Source organism: Oratosquilla oratoria, chromosome 10, assembly GCF_046742065.1.
Source record: "Oratosquilla oratoria isolate Oo_2021 chromosome 10, ASM4674206v1, whole genome shotgun sequence".
In the NCBI taxonomy this organism is placed as follows: domain Eukaryota; kingdom Metazoa; phylum Arthropoda; class Malacostraca; order Stomatopoda; family Squillidae; genus Oratosquilla; species Oratosquilla oratoria.
This window is the reverse complement of record NC_134786.1, coordinates 72,982,026-73,002,587: the sequence shown is the minus strand read 5'-3', so window position 1 is coordinate 73,002,587 and position 20,562 is coordinate 72,982,026. Positions and strand designations below refer to the sequence as shown.

Sequence of the window (20,562 nt, the reverse complement as noted above, 5' to 3'; positions counted from 1 at the left end):
ATCCCCAAAGGCATTTACTCACTTCTCTCAATCTACATTCTACCTTCAAGCCCACTCCTCCCTTTCTTGCCACATTCATACCCAAGTATCTAAAACTATCCACTTCCTCCTGTCTCCCTTAATTCACACATCCCTGACAAAGTCCCACCTTTACCTCAAACCACTCACTCTCAATTTCTAATCCTAACACAAGCTCTACTATTCTCATAAAACCTCATGACTGTTTTTAACAGCTTTCCTCCTATCCCATATATCTGCAATACCTCTCACAGTGCCTTTCTGTCTACCCTGTTATAAGCTTTTTCCAGATCCATAAAAGCCCAAAAATCATCCTTACCTTTTCCTATAGCTTTCTCACATACATCTTACCACAAAAATCTGATCTACACAACCCCTACATGTCCTAAACCCACTGTTCCTCACCAATTACTCCTGTTCCTTTCCTAATACTGTCAAGGCCTCCCAACAACACTTAACAAGCTGATCCCTCTGAAAATACTAATCACACTTGTCCTCTTTTCCTTGTAAACTGGAACTACTAAAAATATATACATGTATAATAATCAACACGCCAGTATCACGTGCCCACTCACACCTCATGACGCCTACATAGGCACCGCACCGAAGTGGTTAACCCCCCCCAAGACATTTACTAGTTTCTATCAGTCTACAATCTGCATCCACTTCCTGTCTTTTATTGATCAATTTTGAGGTTTTCATACAACTACTGGAGTTAATTTTCATCTTTAGGGTGGTTGTTTCATGCATAGCTGGGGTGGTACTTTTTCCACATAGCCTGAGAATATCTCTGGGTTGCCCTCTGGAGGATCACTAATTTCATGCACTGCTTTGTCTAGGGACAGGCATTGGTTTACATAATAAATTTTTCTATACATCTATTTACTCTTACAAAATTGTTTTTTGTAGCTTATGAATGTTCTCTAGTATGTAGGTTGTTTTCTGACCTATTACTAGTCCATATGAATGACATAAATAGAAGGGTGGACTGAACCCTCCTATCTTTTGCCAATGATACCCATATCAGCCGTGCAGTGCAGGAAAGTGGGGACATGCAACATCTACAAGACGATCTCAACTCGGTTTATGCATGGGCCAACAACAGCAACATGCAATTCAACAGAGAAGTTCGAGGTCTTGAGATATGGAACAACCCAAGGCATTAAAGACAACACTGAACTGCACACAGAAAGAGGTATGAAAATCACACCCAAAGCCCATGTAAAAAGCCTGGGCATTCACTTGAATGATGATGCCACTTTCCACCACCACATCAAGCAGTCAGTGAAAAGAGCACAAGGGATGGCCAGCTGGGTCCTAAAGACTTTCTCCTCAAGAGAGGTTCAAGTGATGCTTACCCTTTGGAAGTCGCTTATTCAACCAATCGTGGACTATTGTAGCCAACCCTGGTCGCCACACAAACGCAGAGACATCCAGATGCTTGAAGCTGTCCAAAGGAACTACACCAGGCACATCAAAGGGATGCAAGATCTCAACTATTGGGATCGCCTGGGAGCACTAGGTCTATACTCTCAACAAAGGAGAGAAAGATACAGGGCCATTTACACATGGAAAATCCTTGAGGGTCTTGTTCCAGACCCCACCCCTTCAACAATCAAGCCATACCAGTGTAATTCATGGGCGTAAGTGTGAGAGACAAATTCTCCCATCAAGAGCCCCGGAAAGGATCAAGACCCTACTGGCAACCAGCCCCATGAGGGTCCAAAAATCTTCAACCCCCTCCCAAAAGAGGCGAGAGAGAAAACTAAATGCTTGGTGGATAGCTTCAAACATGCACTGGACAGGTTCCTGCGGAAGGTGCCACATGAGCCTCCAGTGCCAGGCTACACCACCATCAGTAGGTTCTCTCCAAACTCACTACCAGACCAACTGACCCTTGCAAGGAGGGACAACAGGACTGGCAGCAGCGGTAGTCCACTACGGCTGTGAGGATCGACCTCGGAACTTCACTAAGTAAACTTTATTGGGAAAGGATTCAATTGGAGGTTTTGTGTGTTTTTTCCATGTTATTTGGGTTTGTTGGGAGTGTGAACACATTTTTGTTTAGTGATGCTGCTTGTTGGTTACAACCTTCATCCACAAAGAGCCAAAATAGAAGGAACAAGCACAGTAAAATTCCTTTTATCCGACCTTGGTGGGACCTAACCTAGATCAGATGTATGAATGTACACCAATAGATTAAAAAATCAATCACTGGTTTGGGACATTTTCACTTATTTACTGTACAATAAAGCATAATAAACAACAGAGCTGAGGAGAAACAACCACCAATGGCCAAATGTAAGCAAACCGTAAAATGCCCGCAAAAACAATAGCCAACCTGAGTGGCAGGAGTCGGTAGTGGCGACAGCAACAACTAAACATCCACTCAATGGTCGGATGTTTGGACAAATTTAACTCTTACCCGACTTGGGACATTGAAGAAAAAAGTCGGAAGTCTGATAAAAGGAATTTTACTGTAATTGATGCTGGTTGGGTGTGGAATAGGTAAAGGCTGGGTGTTTGCCTCAGATAGACCACCCTGAAAAGGGATTTTTGGTATACTGTGGGTGTCGAGATAAGAGGGTGGAGGGGAGTGGAGTGTGGTAGGGATGGAATGGGTGGGAGTGGATTTTAGCCTTTTTTTTGCTATCTCCCTTATAAGAGGGAAAAAGCCTTTGGTATATGTAAGTTTTATAGGTACTGCTACAAAGTGCAGAAACAAATTGGTATGATTACCCATTAATGAAAACACAAGGAAATTGGGGTCACAATTTTTTTCTGCTTTTATTAATGACATCTGATAACCATGTAAGACATGTGCAATTAAAGGGACAACAGCTAAAATGACTACATATCCACCATCTAAAAATATATATAAATGCATCTTCAGATCTGTCTTGATTCAATATGCAAATGGGTTATAAATAACAATGAACACATTTTCATCCTATCTTCTGTTACTCCAAAGTTCCAATTTGTTCAAGTACTATTCAGTGCCCTTCCCTATTTTGTATTTAAGGCTATTAATGTCAGGTCATTTGCAAGAGAGGACATTGGTGCTTAGTTGATTCTAAAGTTTGGAGACTATTCATGTCTAATTCCACTGGGAAAAAATCCCCAAAATTCTGGGCCTCCTCCTATTTGACACTTGTATGGCTTTCAGTCCATATATCACAAGACCTGACAGCAAAAATCAACAAGAAAAACTTAAATCCATAACTAGTACAGACTTTGGACAACAGAAATAAACTAATAACCTACAAGTCATAAGAACTTTCACTATGCCTCCACAGCATGATTCCCAACCATAAGAAATGGGTGTAAAGATCACACCTCAACACTTTCCAAGCAATACTGCTGGTCTATCTCTAAAATACCCCCACACAAATCAGGTTGTCACATTTGTCTATACATTCTACAGTTTTGTCAATCGTGAAAATATACAAAGGCTGTAATCCTCCTTGTACACAGAATGGTCTGTCAAAAAGCATACATCCACTTATCAAATGATTCTCCCCTCAAATTTAAGAACCTCTTCAATATGAGTCAAATATCAGGTTGACTGATGTATGATGATGCATCACAATATGGGCATTACAAAATATAAAGTTACTGCTGTTCACAGAATACAAGGATCACTCGGCTACTACAAAATAAACACAATCAGCAAGCGAACACCAGCATCCTCGTTTATCCTTCTCGCAGCTCATGATGCATATGTGGGCATCATATTCAAGAGGTTAACTTTAGAACAAGAGATCACATCCCCTGAGACACTACAACCTCCCAAAGGCTCAGCAATCTGTATGTATGCATCTGAGCACATGTAAACAACCTGACATATCCAAACTTTACATGTAACTAGTATTCAATTTGTTTTTTATACTGGAAATTTATTTCTTAGTTCTTTCCTGTAGATCCAAAGCCATCTTTTCCCCTTTCTGTATCATCAAGGGTCTGAAACAAAAAAGGTTTTTAAATGCACATGATATTGAGCATTGTCATTTTACAGAAAGCTATATAACAAATACACAAACATTTAATTACATATGTATCATTGTCTTACCTCACATTCCTCAAGTTCAGGGTAAAATATTCTTTCACAGATTAACTGAGCAATACGATCACCTTTAACGACTTCATAGGGCTCCTGGGCATGGTTGAAGAGAACAACTCCTACATTACCCCGGTAGTCTTCGTCAATAACACCCGCTGTAAAACAGGTAAATTATTTTAATATACTCACAATCTTACAATGGTAATGTTGTCTATCTACTTTCAATTGTATAGTAGGTAATCCAATAAGATTTAAAAAAGCAAGAACCAACCTCCTACATCAATGTGGTGTTTCCATGACAGGCCAGATCGGGGGGCCACACGACCATAGCAACCTGAAGGTAATTGGATCTGAACATCTGTCTTGACCAGAGCTTTTCCCTGTGCCGGAATTTTTACATCATAAGCACTGGAAAATAGAAAAACTACTTAGTCCCAAAACATGATATTTGCTCCTATGTATGAGTGAAGTAAGTGAGGAGATAGGTAAACGGGTAGTGGAATGGAAGGAGGTTTCCTCAAGGATAATGTGGATGAAGGTGAAACTGGGAAAGTAGATGTGGGTTTTTGTAAGTGCATATGGGCCTGGTAGTGAGAAGAGTGTAGCAGAAAGGGAGGGTTTTTGGATAGATCTAAATGAGTGCATAGAGGGATTAGGGAGAAATGTCAATGTAATAGTACTGGGAGACCTTAAGGCTAGGGTAGGAAATGAACCAATTGACAAAGTGGTAGGGAAATGTGGAGTTCCAGGAAAGAATCGTAGTGGAGAGTTGATGACAGCAAATACAGTGTTTCGGAAGAAAGTCAAGCATAAGTACACATGGATGGTGGATGGAAGGGTGGTAGATAGAGCATTAATGAACTATGTAGAGGTAGATAGGAGTATAATAGGAAGAGTTAAGGATGTACATGTGCTAAGGGGAGAGAATGGGGGAATATCAGATCATTTTTTGGTGGAAGGTAAGTTGAGAGTGGAGGATAGATGGAGAAAGAGGAAAAGGACAAAAGGTAGGGAGGTGCTTAGAGTGAACTCATTAAATGAAAAGGAAAAGGAGGAGTACAAGAAGCTGAGGGAGGAATGGGAGGGAGTGAAGGATAGAGTAGAGCTAGGAGTGGAGGAGGAATGGGGATGGTTCAAGGAGGGAGTCACAAAGTGTGCAAAGATGGTGTGTGGAACAAGATGGACAGGAGGAAATAGAAGGAAGGTTAGTGAATGGTGGGATGAGGAAACAAAGAAGGTTGTAGAAGAGAAGAAGCGAGCTTTCACAGATTGGTTATAAAATAGGATGAGGGAGTCATATGAGAGGTACAAAGAAAAGAAAAGAAATAAAGCACAAGGTAAATGAGGCAAAGAGTATGACAGAAAATTTTGAAAGTAATAAAAAGATGTTTTGGAAAGAAATTAAGAGAGGAAGAGGAGGCAAATCAAGTAGAGAAGAAAAGGTAAAAGGTGCAGTGGAGAGATGATAATGGAAGAGAAGGCAGTAAGGGGAAGATGGGTAGAATAATTTAGGGAGTTGCTAAATGTGAAGGAGGATAGGGAGGGAAAGATAGCTGCAGTGGGAAATGCTAAGAAAATGACTGATGAGTGAGGAAAATGGAGGAGAAATAAGGAAGGATGAAGTGAAGGCAGTTGTTAAGGTGCCTGGTCTGGATGGATGCCAGGCAGAATGTCTAAAAAAAGGAGGTACAGTGATGGTGGACTGGCTGGTGAGGTTATTTAATGTTTGCTGGAGAGAGGGTGGAGTGCCGGAGGACTGGAGGAGTGCCTGTATAGTTCCACTTTACAAGGGAAAAAGGGACAAATGTGAATGTAGTAGTTTCAGAGTAGATTGAGAGGATTAGGAGAGGAACAGAGGGAGTAATTGGTGAGGAACAGTGTGGATTTAGGATGGGTAGAGGTTGTGTAGATCAGGTTTTTGTGGTAAGACATATGTGAGAAAGCTATAGGAAAGGGGAAGGATGTTTATTGGGCTTTTATGGATCTGGAAAAGGCTTACGACAGGGTAGACAGGAGGGCACTGTGGGAGGTTCTGCGGATATACGGGATAGGAGGAAAGCTTCTAGGAGCTGTCAAAAGTTTTTATGAGAGTAGTAGAGCATGTGTCAGGATTAGAAATGGAGAGAGTGGTTCGAGGTAAAGGTGGGACTTTGTCAGGGATGTGTTATGTCACCCTGGCTGTTCAACTTGTACATGGATGGGGTGGTGCGAGAGGTAAATGCAAGGGTAGTGGGTCAGGGATTGGAGATGGTTAAAGAAAATGGAGAAAAGTGGGAGGTGAGCCAGCTGTTGTTTGAGGACGACACTGTGCTTGTGGCAGGATCAGGGGAAGTTGGTAACAGTTTGGGAGTGTGTGATAGAAGAAAGCTGAAGATGAATGTGGGTAAAAATAAGGTGATGAGATGTACAAGGGGTGAAAGTGGCAGCAGACTGGAAGTGAGCATTAACCCCTTCCATACGGTGTCGCACACGTAGGCGTCATGAGGAGCAAGTGGATTCGCGACGCTGCCATATCGGCGTCTTGATTATATTTATTGTAGTCGCCCCTGTGTTTTTACCTTCTCCCTAATCTGCTCTTAATCCCATTCTCTGTGGTTTTCAAAATTCACGGGTGAAAGAGAGAACGATCGATATAAGCCGTGACTATATATTATGATGCGAGTATTATTACGACACGTCGTACGGCTGGCATTGGCTGCTGCCTGCAAGATTTAATTCCCGTAGTGAAGTGGTTAAGGGAGAGCGATTGGAGGAAGTGGATAGTTTTAGATACTTGGGTGCAAATGTGACAGGAAAAGGTGGAGTGGAGGTGGAGGTAGAATGTAGATTGAGAGAAGAGAGTAAATGCCTTGGTGGATTAAAGAGTGTAATGAGGAATAGACATTTGGGAATGGATGCTAAGAAAAGACTGTATGAAGGAATGATTGTGCCAACAGCACTATATGGGGTAGAAACATGGAACATAGAGAGGAAGAGAGGAGTTTGAATGTGTTTGAGATGAGGTGTCTGAGAAGTATGATGGGGGTTACTAGGCTGGATAGAGTGAGAAATGAGGAGGTGAGGAGGAGAACAGGGGTGGAAAGGGAGTTGGGAGATAGGGTTGATGAAAGAGTATTGGGATGGTTTGGACACATGGAAGGACTGAGTGAAGAAAGACTAGTAAAAGAGGTATGGAAGGCAGATGTGGAGGGAGTGGACATGAGGGGACGTCCTAGGATGAGGAGGATGGATGGGGTGAAGGGGGCTTTGGGGAAGAGGGGAATGTCTGTTGAGGAAGGATGGGAGAGGACAGAAGACAGGTGAATGGAGAATGGTTATAGATGGATGATGATGTGATGCATGAGGTGGAATGGGTGGGGAGATAGTATGTGTGAGCAAAATTTGACACAGCCCAAAGGGATTTCTCCCTATCTTCTCCTGTTATGCATGGGGGGATGGAGAGGGGGGGTCGCCGATTTAATGAAGCGGTCTTGCTGTGGATGTGCTGCATCTTGCGACACTGCTTCTGACCCAGGGCAGTGGACAAGGTGCAGGGATGATTCGTCATCCAGGATGTGCTAAGATAAGAGGGAGGGTGGAGGGGAGTGGAGTGTATTCAGGGATGGAGTGGGTGGGAATGATTTTATGCCTTTTTCTTTTTGGCTACCTCCCTTGTAAGGGGGAAAAAGCCTTGGTATATGTATGTATGACATAACAGCACTGTAAAATGCAGAAACAAGAATCCTGCAATGTTTCTTCCTAAGACACAGTCAGTGCACAAAGAAAGTTGATCACTTTAATTTTCTACTATTCATCCTGTGCTACTCTCATAAAATCATTACCACCTCTTTTGCACAAATCATGGCAAGGACAGATTTGGCTATTGTAATTGTTATTTTGAACTGTGTTCTTTTCATTATCTGCACTTCATGTATATTGATTCAATGCCAAATTAACTTATTTTTATTAATACATACATACATACATACATATATATATACACACACCAAAAGGCCCTTCCCCATTGTAAGAGGGTGAAAAAAAGCACCCTTCATCTATCCCACAACCATCCATATACCCATTTGATGTCCTCCTATTGTAACTCCCCTCTCCCCTACCCACTGTTCAGGTTAGTCAATCCAGGAAGACAGCAACCCAATAGCAGTGCCCAACAACAGCTGAAAGTTGCCCCAAACTTCTTCAGTACATGGCAACATCTCTACCTCCTCATCCACTACAGAAATTACTAGGAAGATAAAATATATATATATATATATATATATATATATATATATATATATATATATATATATATATGTATATATATTAGTCAATCCAGGAAGACAGCAACCCAATAGCAGTGCCCAACAGCTGAAAGTTGCTCCAAACTTCGTCATTACATGGCAACATCTCTACCTCCTCATCCACTACAGAAATTACTAGGAAAAAAAAAAAAAAAAAAAAATTATATATATATATATATATATATATATATATATATATATATATATATATATCCCTTTGGGCTGTCATCTCATCCATTCACAGTTATCCCTTGCCCTCTCCCTTCCCTTCCCCTTGTATCCAAAACATCCACACAGAAACACAATTATACCCACATAATCTAAAAAGCCCTTCAAGGACCACCAAACTTATTTCTCCGACAACAACCACCCCTGGATATAAGCACCACATCAGACAAGAACCACACTAGCATGCCTGCACTCAGCACACAGTACACAGAATAGGCCTGGCCATATTCAGTCTGCCCAAGATGCAACCACCACCACATGGAAACACAGAACACCTCATACTACAATGCCCTACTCTAACAATCCCCAGACAACAACACAATATCTCTTCTCCAAATGGTTTCTGACACCACCCACAGGCTATTGCTGGATTCCTGAAGGCCATGGGTCTTCTGGAAGAGACTAGGGGCAATGGATTTATTGTCTTTTAGTTGTTCGAGCAATTCTTTTTATTGTTCAAAGTTTGTTTGTTTTTAGTTGTTTTTCTTTCGTCTAACATTTTCACTAATAAGCCACCTGAGAAACTGCTAAATACTAAACAAAAACCGATAGCAAAGTTGTCTAAAATTTCCTAGATTGCAGAAAAAATTATAATAAATAGATAAATAAACAAATAAATGATCTGATGAGAAGCAAATTTCCAGGGTTTGATGGGTTCCACTCTAGAATTATCTCTGTAAAAGAACAGGGGCTGTGTCAAAATATCTACACAACCACTCTCCACTCACCCCTCCTGTCCTCTGTGGAGAGAGGAGGTTGCCATGCAAGTGAAGCAGCCTTGTTCTGGATGTGCTTTGTCCTGCTTGACCCCAGCAGTGGGCAAGAGATAGGTATAACCTTTCATCCACAAGAAGATAAGATGAGAGAGAAACAAGAGTGGTGGATGGGAGTGAATTGTGTGGGTATGGCAGTGCCTCTGACTTGACTACTTCCTTTCTACTCTGGGGCCACACAACTTGACAACTCGCAGCTTAAACCCCAATAAATTCCTACCTCTAAACCTTACTTCAACACTTATACTCACAAACACAAATTTTACATTTAAATTACACACACACACACACACACAAAAAAAAGTGAAAAAGTAAAATTTATTTAATACTAAGCAGTTTGGTTTTATTTCTGAAAGATATATCAATCTACTGTAAATACAGGGAGATACACCCCTGCACAAGATGCTCCCTTATTATACAAGGTCATTCTATGGGAGAAAAAGAAGTGCTTCATCATATATTCACTAAAAGATGTCTTAGTTTTTTGGGGGAAAATTGTATGGTTCTGTGAATGTAAATAAAATAATGAAACAGTATACTGGAGCAAAGTACAAAATAATGTATTGTAATTGTACATTAACCTTAAATCTAAAGGAACCTAAGTTATATTTGCTGTAGCTAACAAGAAATAGTGATACAATGAAATCAATGAATACTGGTACATGCAAATAAAGCATACATAAAGCTTCCCTATCACTGCACATCTACACACATGCTGACATTTGGCTTAAATCAAATGTTATGTCTTTTTTGTTTTTCAGCCATGGGTTTGACCTTTGTAGAAAATTTACCATAAATAAAATATTTATCTATATACCTCAAACTTTTTCTCCCCTTATAAGGGAAATAGCAAAGTCAAATGCACATACCTACTTCCACACATTCCACTCCCCTCCACCACCCTTTCTACCCTCTCATCTCAGCTCCTTATGACAGGTCATCCGTGTATCCTGCCCACTGCCTTGCATCAGAAGCTATTTAGCAAGACAGTACTGTCAGTGAAAAGCTATCCCTCTAAAACTTTGGATGTACTGTACTTAGAAATTGATTCATCATCCAGCTCTAATATATTTCAATTACTATTGTAATAATTAAAATTAATTATAATGAAATCCATAAAAAGGACTGTATTCGTCAACAAACACATGTAAAAATGTTACTATGTCAAACTTATATTCCTACTCTCTATCGGAAAGAAGGGATCAAAAACGTTTTCGATGTTTTGATGAGACTCGTGTGGTCAGAGAGAGAGAGATGCTACGTAGGCACTCCAAGACAGCCAACCCAGACTATAAATATCTTCATCAAATTATCCCTTTTAAAAGGTAAGAGTTGTCAGAACCAGTTATACAAATTTAATTAAAAAGATCCCACGTCCGATATAGAGAAAGGAAATGAGACGTAAAAGGGGAATGCAAGTTACACGGATGCTGGCAATAACCACGCCTTGTGTTGTTGCTACATGTTTGGATAACCCTTTACGTTCTCATAACTATGTTTCATAACTAACTTTCATAGACTCTGTTGTAGGAAAAGTAAATCTTTCTTTTATTGTATAAAGGGGTCATGAAATGGCTTCCGTTTAGGGGGTTAGATTCACCTAACCTAGTATAGAATAACCTAAAATCATTTATACACTTTAAGTAGGGTAATTTAAAGATTTCTGAAGAGGCCTATCCTTTGTTATATTACAGGAAGAGGCATATTAACCTCATATTACCTTGCTTTTGTCTTGTAAGGATTTCTTCTGCCTCACGAATCTTTCAGATACCCTACTCCATTTTCCTATTGATGTGGTACTTTTTTCTGAGGAAATTGTAATCTTACAGGGAACCAGTCTGGGAAACCAGAACTAGTGTCGGAACTGGTCTTGGAAACCAGTGAACCGGTCTGGAAGACCGGATGGGACGCACATTCTCAATTCCCTTCCTTCCCCGGTTTGGGAAGCTTTTGGATGAGGTTAGAAGAATAAACGAACCAATGACGGTCGAGTTTCCTTTCAACCAAGAATGGAAAGCGGACTAGGACCCACATACCCACAGGTCCCATGTTCTACCAGACGACTAACCGGCAGCACAGTACAACTCCTCATCCTTCGGTTTGTGTGATTGGCTGTGACAGAGTAGCGGAAAAATGATTGCTTACTCCAGAAAGTGTGTGGCAGTCTCTAACATCTGAAGAATTGTTGATATACATACAAAAAAAAATTCTCTCTTTTTTTTTTTTTATTGTCACAGTTCGCTGTGACAGTACATCAACAGCAAAGCCACTTCACTTAATTGGCGACCCCCCTATAAACTATAGTATGGAAATATCATAATCCAACTTTACTCCCAATCAAATCAGAGTGCAGCCTGCATGGCAATACAGAAAGGATAGCAGGGTCAATATGACCAATACACCAGTTAGTATGACATAAAAATGGAGCAAATGAATGGTAGTGCATATAGTGGATCTCCATAAACAAATTTTACCCACTTGACCGTCTTGAGGAGACACACCAGCTCAACTGGATGGTCTAAACACCAGAAGTAAAGAAGATGCAAGTAAAATCTGAGAATGCTGAACATTTATACAACCCCTAGTGCTAGGATTAGGTGAGGCATGAGGAGCCTATGCTAGAAGGCAAACAGCTGCAGCCAAAGCCATCACCTCTGCCCATTGCTCTTGCACTATTGAGGCTGGTAGTCGCTACTGGGCAACTTGAACCCACAACTAAGCAAATGTGAGGCCTGCAGGCTTCCAATTACACCACCAACTTCTTCTAAGTTAATCCATGTAATAATGTATAGACATAGATCAGGTAGAGTCACAGTGTACATGTTCAGCTTGGTTTAGTAAGAGAAAATCTCAAGGCCTAGGAATTTACTTGTTTGGTGCACCTGCATTATACTATCGCAGTGGCTATTTTCAGGTTAGGTTATTGTCGTAAAAATTTAGTTCAAAAGTTCACGATATAGGGTGCTATCAACATGTAAGAATAGCCCGAGGACTATTCTTACAACTCGTCATAAAAATAGCCACTGCCTTATACTATCAACTTAAGATCAGTAATATTGCCAATATTCCATGTCTGGGATGCAAACTACAAAAAGTTTCAATGTCATCACATGAATATTAAGGTCATGAACTGCATAGCCATAGATAGTGTGCCACACAATGTCAATGATTTAAATAAATTAGAATAAATGCCACATGCCATGGTCACAATCTAAGTAAGATGAAGTTTGAAATGGAGTAAAGACAAGGCTCAGAGTGAATCAGAGTAGTAATTTGAATTTTAGGCTACATTTCAGAAACAAGTTCATATCCATACGTAATACTGGCTCTAATCGAGCCTTAGGTAGGTGGAGGTGGTCCATCTCTTCTAATTCTATCTGGCATGTCTTCAGATCCGTACTATCTTTTTAGTATTTCATGTGAAGCCTGTCTGACTAATACATAAGGAAAGCTAACCAGTCTAATTAACCCGACATCCTTGACACGAATAGCTGTATTTAGAAAGTATTACGTCTGCATTCTTGTCAACACATCTGAATCTGGCTATAGCCCAGGCTACATACGTTATGAATAATCCAAAAACATAGCATCCTCCACTGTTCAGTAGATAGCATTTAATGTATTATTCCACTCACCTTGACTGAATTCTCTCATAAGGGGGAAGAAGCCCTTGTAATATTTAGGTCTACTCACCTACACAAGTCATAACCTGCTGCAAACTTGGATCCCCTACACGGAGTGTAGGCATTTTCTGAAAGTTTGACAAAGCGAAGAACACAGCGAGTTTCTCCTGGCATGATGAAGCTTAATGTTTCTTATGGCGGGCTACCACTTTCAATCCTATGTCCCTCTGTTCATAGATTTGAGAATACGCGCGCAAAATTGGTAGACACCAACGGAATCCTTAGAGTACCCTAATTCCCCCAATTTTCCCCTAGATGTATTCCCCTAAATATATCAATTTTTGTCAGCCTTAATTCAGAACAAGCAAAATATTATGACTAATGAAAATAGAAAACAACTGCCAATCATATAATTTTCCATTAAAATACTATTGCCAATGTTTTTTGTGCCGGACTTTGACTTTCAATCTTGTGGCCCTCTGTTCAACACATCATAAGCGCGCGAAATTTAGGTCGGTTGTAGTCCTGTACCTCCCTAAATCCCCCGATTTTTCCCTAGAATCTTTACCTTGTATCTATTTTGCCGTTACGATTATAAAATATTTCAAACTGAATCTGAATCTGGACAATTTTGATCATCCTTAAATTTAGAACAAACGCGCTGTCATGTTTAATGGAAAAGAAAAATGCCAAATGTATCCTTTCCCATTACTATACTAATGCCAATGGTGCCATTGAAAAATCATTCTGTCCTTCAGAATCACGTAGGAATTCATCACCAATACAACCATTAAAATATGTAGCAGCTGTATTATTAGTATTAATCTTATAACAATAAAAATTAGTAGTAGTACTATCATTATAATTATTATAAATTCATTTATTCTCAACACTACCTCTCCCCCATTATTATCCACTTTTCTTCCATATTCATTAATGGGCAAGTGAGCTACAAGTCTTACAATAGATTGGTCAAAAATATTATTGTTTTGCATATGCTTAAAAAGGGGATTTTGTATTACTGGAAGATAATTTAGCTCTCCGTTTATGTTATGTACGTGAATAAATGTACGGGGATGAAATGGGTGGGAATGTATTTGTGCCTTGTCCTTTCTGGCTACCCCCCTGGTAAGGGGGAAAAAAGCCTTGGTACATGTATGATGATGTATGTACGTGAATAATATAATTGTTGCTGGGCGGTTATCGTAAGCTTTCTTCTACCTTTATCTCTGAGTTCTATATGTTATTGATATATCATCATTCTCTAACTCTTCTCTTCCCAATTTTGTATATTCTCAATAGTTCTTTCTTCATTTTCATAAATCGTAAAATTTATATTAAGTAGTCTGCAGCATTTGACACGATCACTATTCATCAAACACAGTGACAATTCATGAATAATCATAATGATGAACGCATGGGATCACTGAGGATCAGGAAAGAAGATGGTGCTACAGGAAGGTTCGACGAGAATGACTGAAGCAGACGACGTTTTGACGATAGGGTGTAGTGACGCGCCCCTGGTCAAAACCAGACTAGTCGTTACACATTTTCTGTTCTGTTTAACTTGGGAAGAGTATTCCCACGGGCTTTATGGGTGAGCCCGTTTGGAGGGTGATTTGACTTATGAGTGTGTGTGGGCCCAACCACACACACCCATACATTCACAAGATGTGCATACGTATATGAAATACGTATGCACATCTCAGTGAATGCACCCTTCCTAACATTAACTGTGTGTTAGTCATAGTGTTATGTATCAATTGGTGTAATAGATATAGAAAAGAGGGGGGGGGTTGATTCAATATATGAGTGTGTGTGGCTTGGCCACGCCCACTCATACATTTACCGGATGTGCATACCTATGTTAAATATGTATGCACATCTCGGTGAATTCACCCTTCCCGACATGATGGAGAATACAAGTGTAATTATATAACATAATTAAAGGGGGGGCTGACACTCCACCAGCCGACGCAGTTCGTAGGCGCTTAAGTGGCGGCATAGGCGACGCACAAGACCCTCAGATGTTGTCGGAGGCCCTCTCCTCAGAAAAGCAGTTGCGGGGCAATGCTTGAGGTAGTGCTTGAGGGTGGCTACAGTGGCGGCATCTTCTCTCTTCAGGTGTTGGATTGCTTTTAATCTGCCAGAAACAACGGTCCTCCAGTCGCAGACGGAAGAGCAGTTTCCACTTTTCTAGGTGTGGAGCGGGGAAGTACAAGGGGCCCTTAGTCTGTGACTGCCCTGTACCACCAAGCTCTCTCTGACACCTTTGCCTCCAGTCTGTGCTGAAGAAACCGTTGTACCTGATTAAATTTCTGCTGAGAGGGACGACAACATCGACTTCGGGTCTTTGGCGCGCCGCTTCAGCTGCGGCGTCGGCTAGCTCGTTACCTGGGACACCTACGTGGCTTGACACCCAGTTGAGCGTAACACTCCTGCCTTGCTGATGCAGTTTCAGCAGGAGTGCTAGGATGGAGGTCAGAAGGCGTACATTGTCGCTGGGCTGTATCGATTCCAAGCTGCCTAGCAGAGACTGTGAATCCGTGTGGATCACTACAGGACCAGCTCGAGATATTAGTGCATGCTCTAACGCTCCTTGGACCGCTATGGCCTCAGCTTGGAGAGTGGACGCATGATCAGATACTCTCCTGCCGTAGGTCAAACCATCCGTCACGAAAGCAGCCCCCGCACTGCGAGGCCTGTTGGGGTCTACGGAGCCATCCGTGTAATAGACCGCCATTCCAGGTTCCGATAGTGCGCGGATGCCTTGTAGGGCCTGCGCTCGTACTCTTTCCTGATCACATAACTTCTTCTTACTGGGAAGCTTTGTGACAACGAAGGTTGCAGGTATCGACAGCCATGGTGGTGGGGCCTTGAACTCTGGGTGTGGAGAGTCCCTACCCTTCTCAAGGAGAGTGCTGGTGAGCCTGAAGGAGTCCAGGATCCCAGCCGCCTGTGATAACCAGGTATCGGAGTGGATAAGAGTATCCACCCGTCCCAGAGCTGTCACAAGGCTCTAACTCAGCTCAGTTATCCTGGGGCTCTGGACTATCTTGGCAAGAAAGTCGACCTCCAGCCTTCTGACCCGTGATGTTAATGAAGGCAATGAAGCCTCCATTTAGAGGTTAATGATCTTAGTCCAAGGTTGAGCTCCCAGGATAATCCTTGCTGCGGCATTTTGGCAAGGCTCCAGGTCTTCAAGCTTGGCAGTCGCCACATTTATGAGCTGGGGCGGCGTAGTCCACCAAACTGCGGACTGCGTGCACATAGAATGTGCGAAGGACCCGATGCGTGGCACCAAGTGCCTTCCCCGTCATTGCTCTCATAACTGTAGTTCTTGCCTTCAGTCTCTCCTTGAGATAGGATAGTTCCTTCTGAAAGGTGAACCTCACATCAATCCAGACCCCCAGGTACTGATACTGGTAAACCCAGTCCAGCCTAAGGTCCTGGATGGTGAGGTGCTTCCCTTCTTTCCAGAGTCTCAATGCCATGGCCTTCGATTTTGTAGGGGAGATCTTTAACCCTAACCTGCAACATTCCGTCGCCACAGTGCTTAAACAGCGCTGAGCCCTGTTGAAGCACTGCCGTTTCCCAGTAATTATGAGCACAATGTCATCTGCATTGCTCCACCTGGACACAAACCCACCAAGAACTGGAGATAATCACACAAGTACTTATCAACAATGGATACGCAAACTCAGTTGTATCACAAGCAATACAAACACATTTAAACAAATGGTACACCGACGAAGACAGAAACACCACAAGCGAAAACAAACCTATAAAAATATACTACAAAAGCCATATGTCCACAGAATACAAAGCAGACGAGAAGATCATAAAGGACATTATTCACAAAAATGTACTACCCACCAACCCAGCAAAACACATCCAGATCATCATATACTACAAGACAAAGAAGACATCCCAACTAATGATACGTAATCGCCCCAACACAACGAAAACAGAGTGTAGCAGTGTGTCGGTGAGGAAAGTTGAAAAACGGGGTTTCGCTTACGAAGTTTTATTGTAAGCGGATATCAACAAACAAGCGACGTCTAGAACGTCTTCGTATCAGTAACTTAACAAAAACAAAAGATGTCTACATAGGATTCAATTAGATACACACGACTAAAAGTGCTGTATAGGATCTAAACCTATTACAAAGTACAAAACATATGAGAATCACATATATAAGGAATCTACAGCACCAGTATACAATTCTTTAACACCATTTTCATGTATATAAAAATAATAGTAAGACAATTAATCTCAATTTACCACACAGAGTTACAAGAAGACCATGTTGTATACCAATACAGCTGCAATAGTGAGGAGTGTGGACCTCACTCTTACATTGGTATGACAACCACTAAGCTTACAAGACGCCTAACATGCCATTTGAGTAACGGATCCATAAAGTCCCACCACACTACCAAACTCAACAGACCACTAACAAGAAAAGATCTGGATCACAACACAACAATCATTGGCAGAGAAAGAGATCCACGAAGGTTGCTACTCCTTGAAGCACTCTACATTCAAGCAAAGCAGCCATCAATCAACATCCAGGTGGAAGACCCACGGGTCTTGCCATCTAGCAAAAGAATAAGTGCTAAGCGACCAACGAACCCTATCTCTTTGCCCACTGGGAGAGACCCCCCCCCCCCGCGAGTGAAAACAACGCACGCTCATTGGCTACCATTCACCAATGAGCATCCAAATTTTCCTCGACACAGTGTCCATGATCCGTACATTCCATATATAATATACACAGAAAACTTGACACAACAAATCGCCCTGGAAGATGGAACAAGAGAGTTCCGAAACGTCGGCCAATATAAGAGATCTCCTAAACAGACTTACAGAAAATGATGTCAAATATTCGTCGTATAGAGACTATACACAAGAAGATAATCAAAAATGAATCTTCAATAGCTTTTAACCTCGTCTGCCTGCAAGAAAAAGAAAGAAAGAATATATATATATATATATATATATATACACATATATATATATATATATATATATATATATACATACATATATATATATATATGGAAAAATGTACTTATTTTCATATAGCTCCTTTATTGTATATTATGATCAAATAAATGCAATACGGCAAATACAACTTTTGTATTTTCTCTACAGGCATTTCATTCACAGTTCGAACGTAAACAAATTGACAGTTTGGCGGACAAATACAAAATATATTAGAAGGTAAAATAACTTTCAGTCTTATTCGTATTCACTGATAACGTAGTAATTAGGTTGCAATTATTAATTTGTATGACTTCCATGCAAAGTGGTTAAGCATGATGAATGGATTAAATGTATGTGTGGAGCTTATTCTTAGAAATAGCTGTGTATGTTTGATCACATCCCGTTGTTGAAGTAGGTGACTGTCACTAGCCAATAGCCTAGATCATATTAGATGTGTTCCATTATATTTACATACAGTATTGTTAAATGCCATGAAATTTATTGGTGAAACAGATTTGTAGGACCCGGTTTATTTAACAGTTTTGCATCATGCTCAAACAACTTAGCAATAGAATGAAAATTTGAAAATGATTTCATGAATTACACTCATCACTTTGCCTTTGGCAACAGTTACAATAATATTTACAAATTTCAATTTGGGTAAAATTTTAGAAGTGCACCCAAGCAAATAGAAAATTGAATACTAATTTTGTAAGTTATAATAATAATACATCAGTGTAATATACATTATTCTTGGCAGAAATTAATAATAGAAAAGGTTGCTAAAAGCTATAAAATAATAAACAATCATAGCTACTTTCTTTCAATCTTTGGTTGCTTGAGATACCATCTTTGTTTTGGTAGAGATGGAGACTGAAGAAATTAAAGTGTGATAAATTTGTCTATTCTAACCTAACCTAAACTACTTAACCTAACCTAAACTACTTAACCTAACCTAACCTAACCTAACCTACCAACCTAACCTTACCTACCAACCTAACTTAAACTAATATAATTTACTTACTTAACCTAACCTGCATTTAGTAATGCAGTACCTGTAATTTTAGAGGTCGTCACGGTCGTTGTCCTCTCTGACCTCCGAATCTATCAAAACAAAGATGGTGTCTAAAGAAGTTAAAGCAACATAATTTGTTTCTGTATACCGGTAGGTGACAGGTCTTATCAACATTTTCTGATATTGATTTCTGCCAAGAAAATTATTTATTATTTGATGTATTACAATTTATAAAATTAATATGTAATTTTCTAATGCAATACCATGTCGGTGTGCACTTTTAAAAAAATACCCAAATTTGCAATTTATGTGGTAGTAAATTTCACCTTTTCAAATCATGTTGTTTGAGGGTACCATGAATAAAAGAATGATTACAAATACCTATTTAACTTACTATATGTTTAAACTGATTTACTGTGGTCTAGTTTTCTGCAGAACTTGGTAACTAAGAATTGACCACTCATTGAGAAAAGGAAAACATTCTAGCATTTGTGTAGCTTGATTTCTTACAAATCTTATATTCATTTCTGCTTAATCTGTCCATGTTCTCTCAGAAAAAAGATAGTAATATCTGCATTCTCCAAACCCTTTATGATTTCAGTTTTCATTTGATCAGCTTTCTTCCAATGTTGTTAAGTTTAGTTTTATGATCTTTTGTCATAGGATAAGTTTCTCAATTCCAGAACCATTTTGGTGGGTCCTCTTTGTACATCTTCCAAAGTATCTATATCTTATACCTCATGTTACCTTATGGACATCTTGGCAGACACACTTCAGATATAGGAATTGCTGCTGTTTCCTCCTTGTCCATGTTGCCTCCAGTGAAGTGGTATGTGATGTACCAGCTTGTTATAATGGGGCCATGTTGTACTATAGGATGCTGTGGGAGGTGTGTCTTCAATTTCTTGTAGGAAGGCATCCAGCCATCTTTTGAAGACTTCTGCTGTGCAGGATGTGGTTATAGGTTTTTTCTTAAGGGCATACTATATTTGCAGTGAAGAGCTTTTAGAGGATGAAATTAAATATATATCTAAAGTGTTCACAAAACTCAGATACCCGGAAGGACTACTGCACAGATTGAGAAAGAAAGCAACGGTAATAATGAGAAGGAAGAAGGACAACCGGTCCAGAGAAGGCAGGGCTGGGATTTTGTCCGTCCCCAACTCGAAGTACGCAGAGGAGTTGGGACATATTCTCACAAAAGCGGGTGTGAGCGTTGCTTTTTCCACGGGTACAAAATTAGGAGAGGTTGTCTGGAGCAAAAATGAAGATAACTCAGAAAAAGGTATGGAGAAAGGCGCGGTCTACAATATACCATGTGATGGTTGCCCGTTAGGATATTATGGAGAGATGGGAAGATCAGTAGAACTGCGGACATATGAACACAAAAATGACATCAGAGCTCACAGAACCTCAAACTCGCTAGTGGTTCATTTAGACCAATGTAGTCATCTTCCAGATTGGAACAGGATGGAGGTGCTCCACAAAGGTGTAGGGGAAAAGAAAAGAAAAATAGTGGAGGCAGCCTACATTATTTCCCACCCCTGCATCAACCATTGGGATGGGTTTATAA

General features: G+C 40.4%; 2 protein-coding genes across 3 annotated transcripts in view; one reads left to right on the top strand and one right to left on the bottom strand.

The window, feature by feature from the left end:
• Positions 1–2,779: 2,779 nt before the first annotated feature.
• On the bottom strand, positions 2,780–13,469 carry dUTPase (Deoxyuridine triphosphatase). The gene is made up of 4 exons (XM_076192037.1): positions 13,056–13,469; positions 4,350–4,486; positions 4,088–4,233; positions 2,780–3,978 (listed from the first exon to the last, which is right to left on the bottom strand). Exons 1-4 carry the CDS (start codon positions 13,157–13,159, stop codon positions 3,922–3,924), a joined length of 444 nt encoding a protein of 147 aa, XP_076048152.1. The 5' UTR covers positions 13,160–13,469; the 3' UTR covers positions 2,780–3,921.
• Positions 13,470–18,136: 4,667 nt separating this feature from the next.
• Positions 18,137–20,562, top strand: part of Sse (extra spindle pole bodies like 1, separase) — a 108,786-nt gene continuing 106,360 nt past the window's right edge. The window contains exon 1 of one of the 2 annotated variants that reach the window (XM_076192046.1): positions 18,137–18,211. The gene's annotated coding sequence lies outside the window, so the exon portion shown is untranslated. Of the gene's footprint in view, positions 18,212–18,470; positions 18,492–20,562 lie in introns of those variants that run through there. The other variant, XM_076192047.1, reaches the window with a different exon arrangement.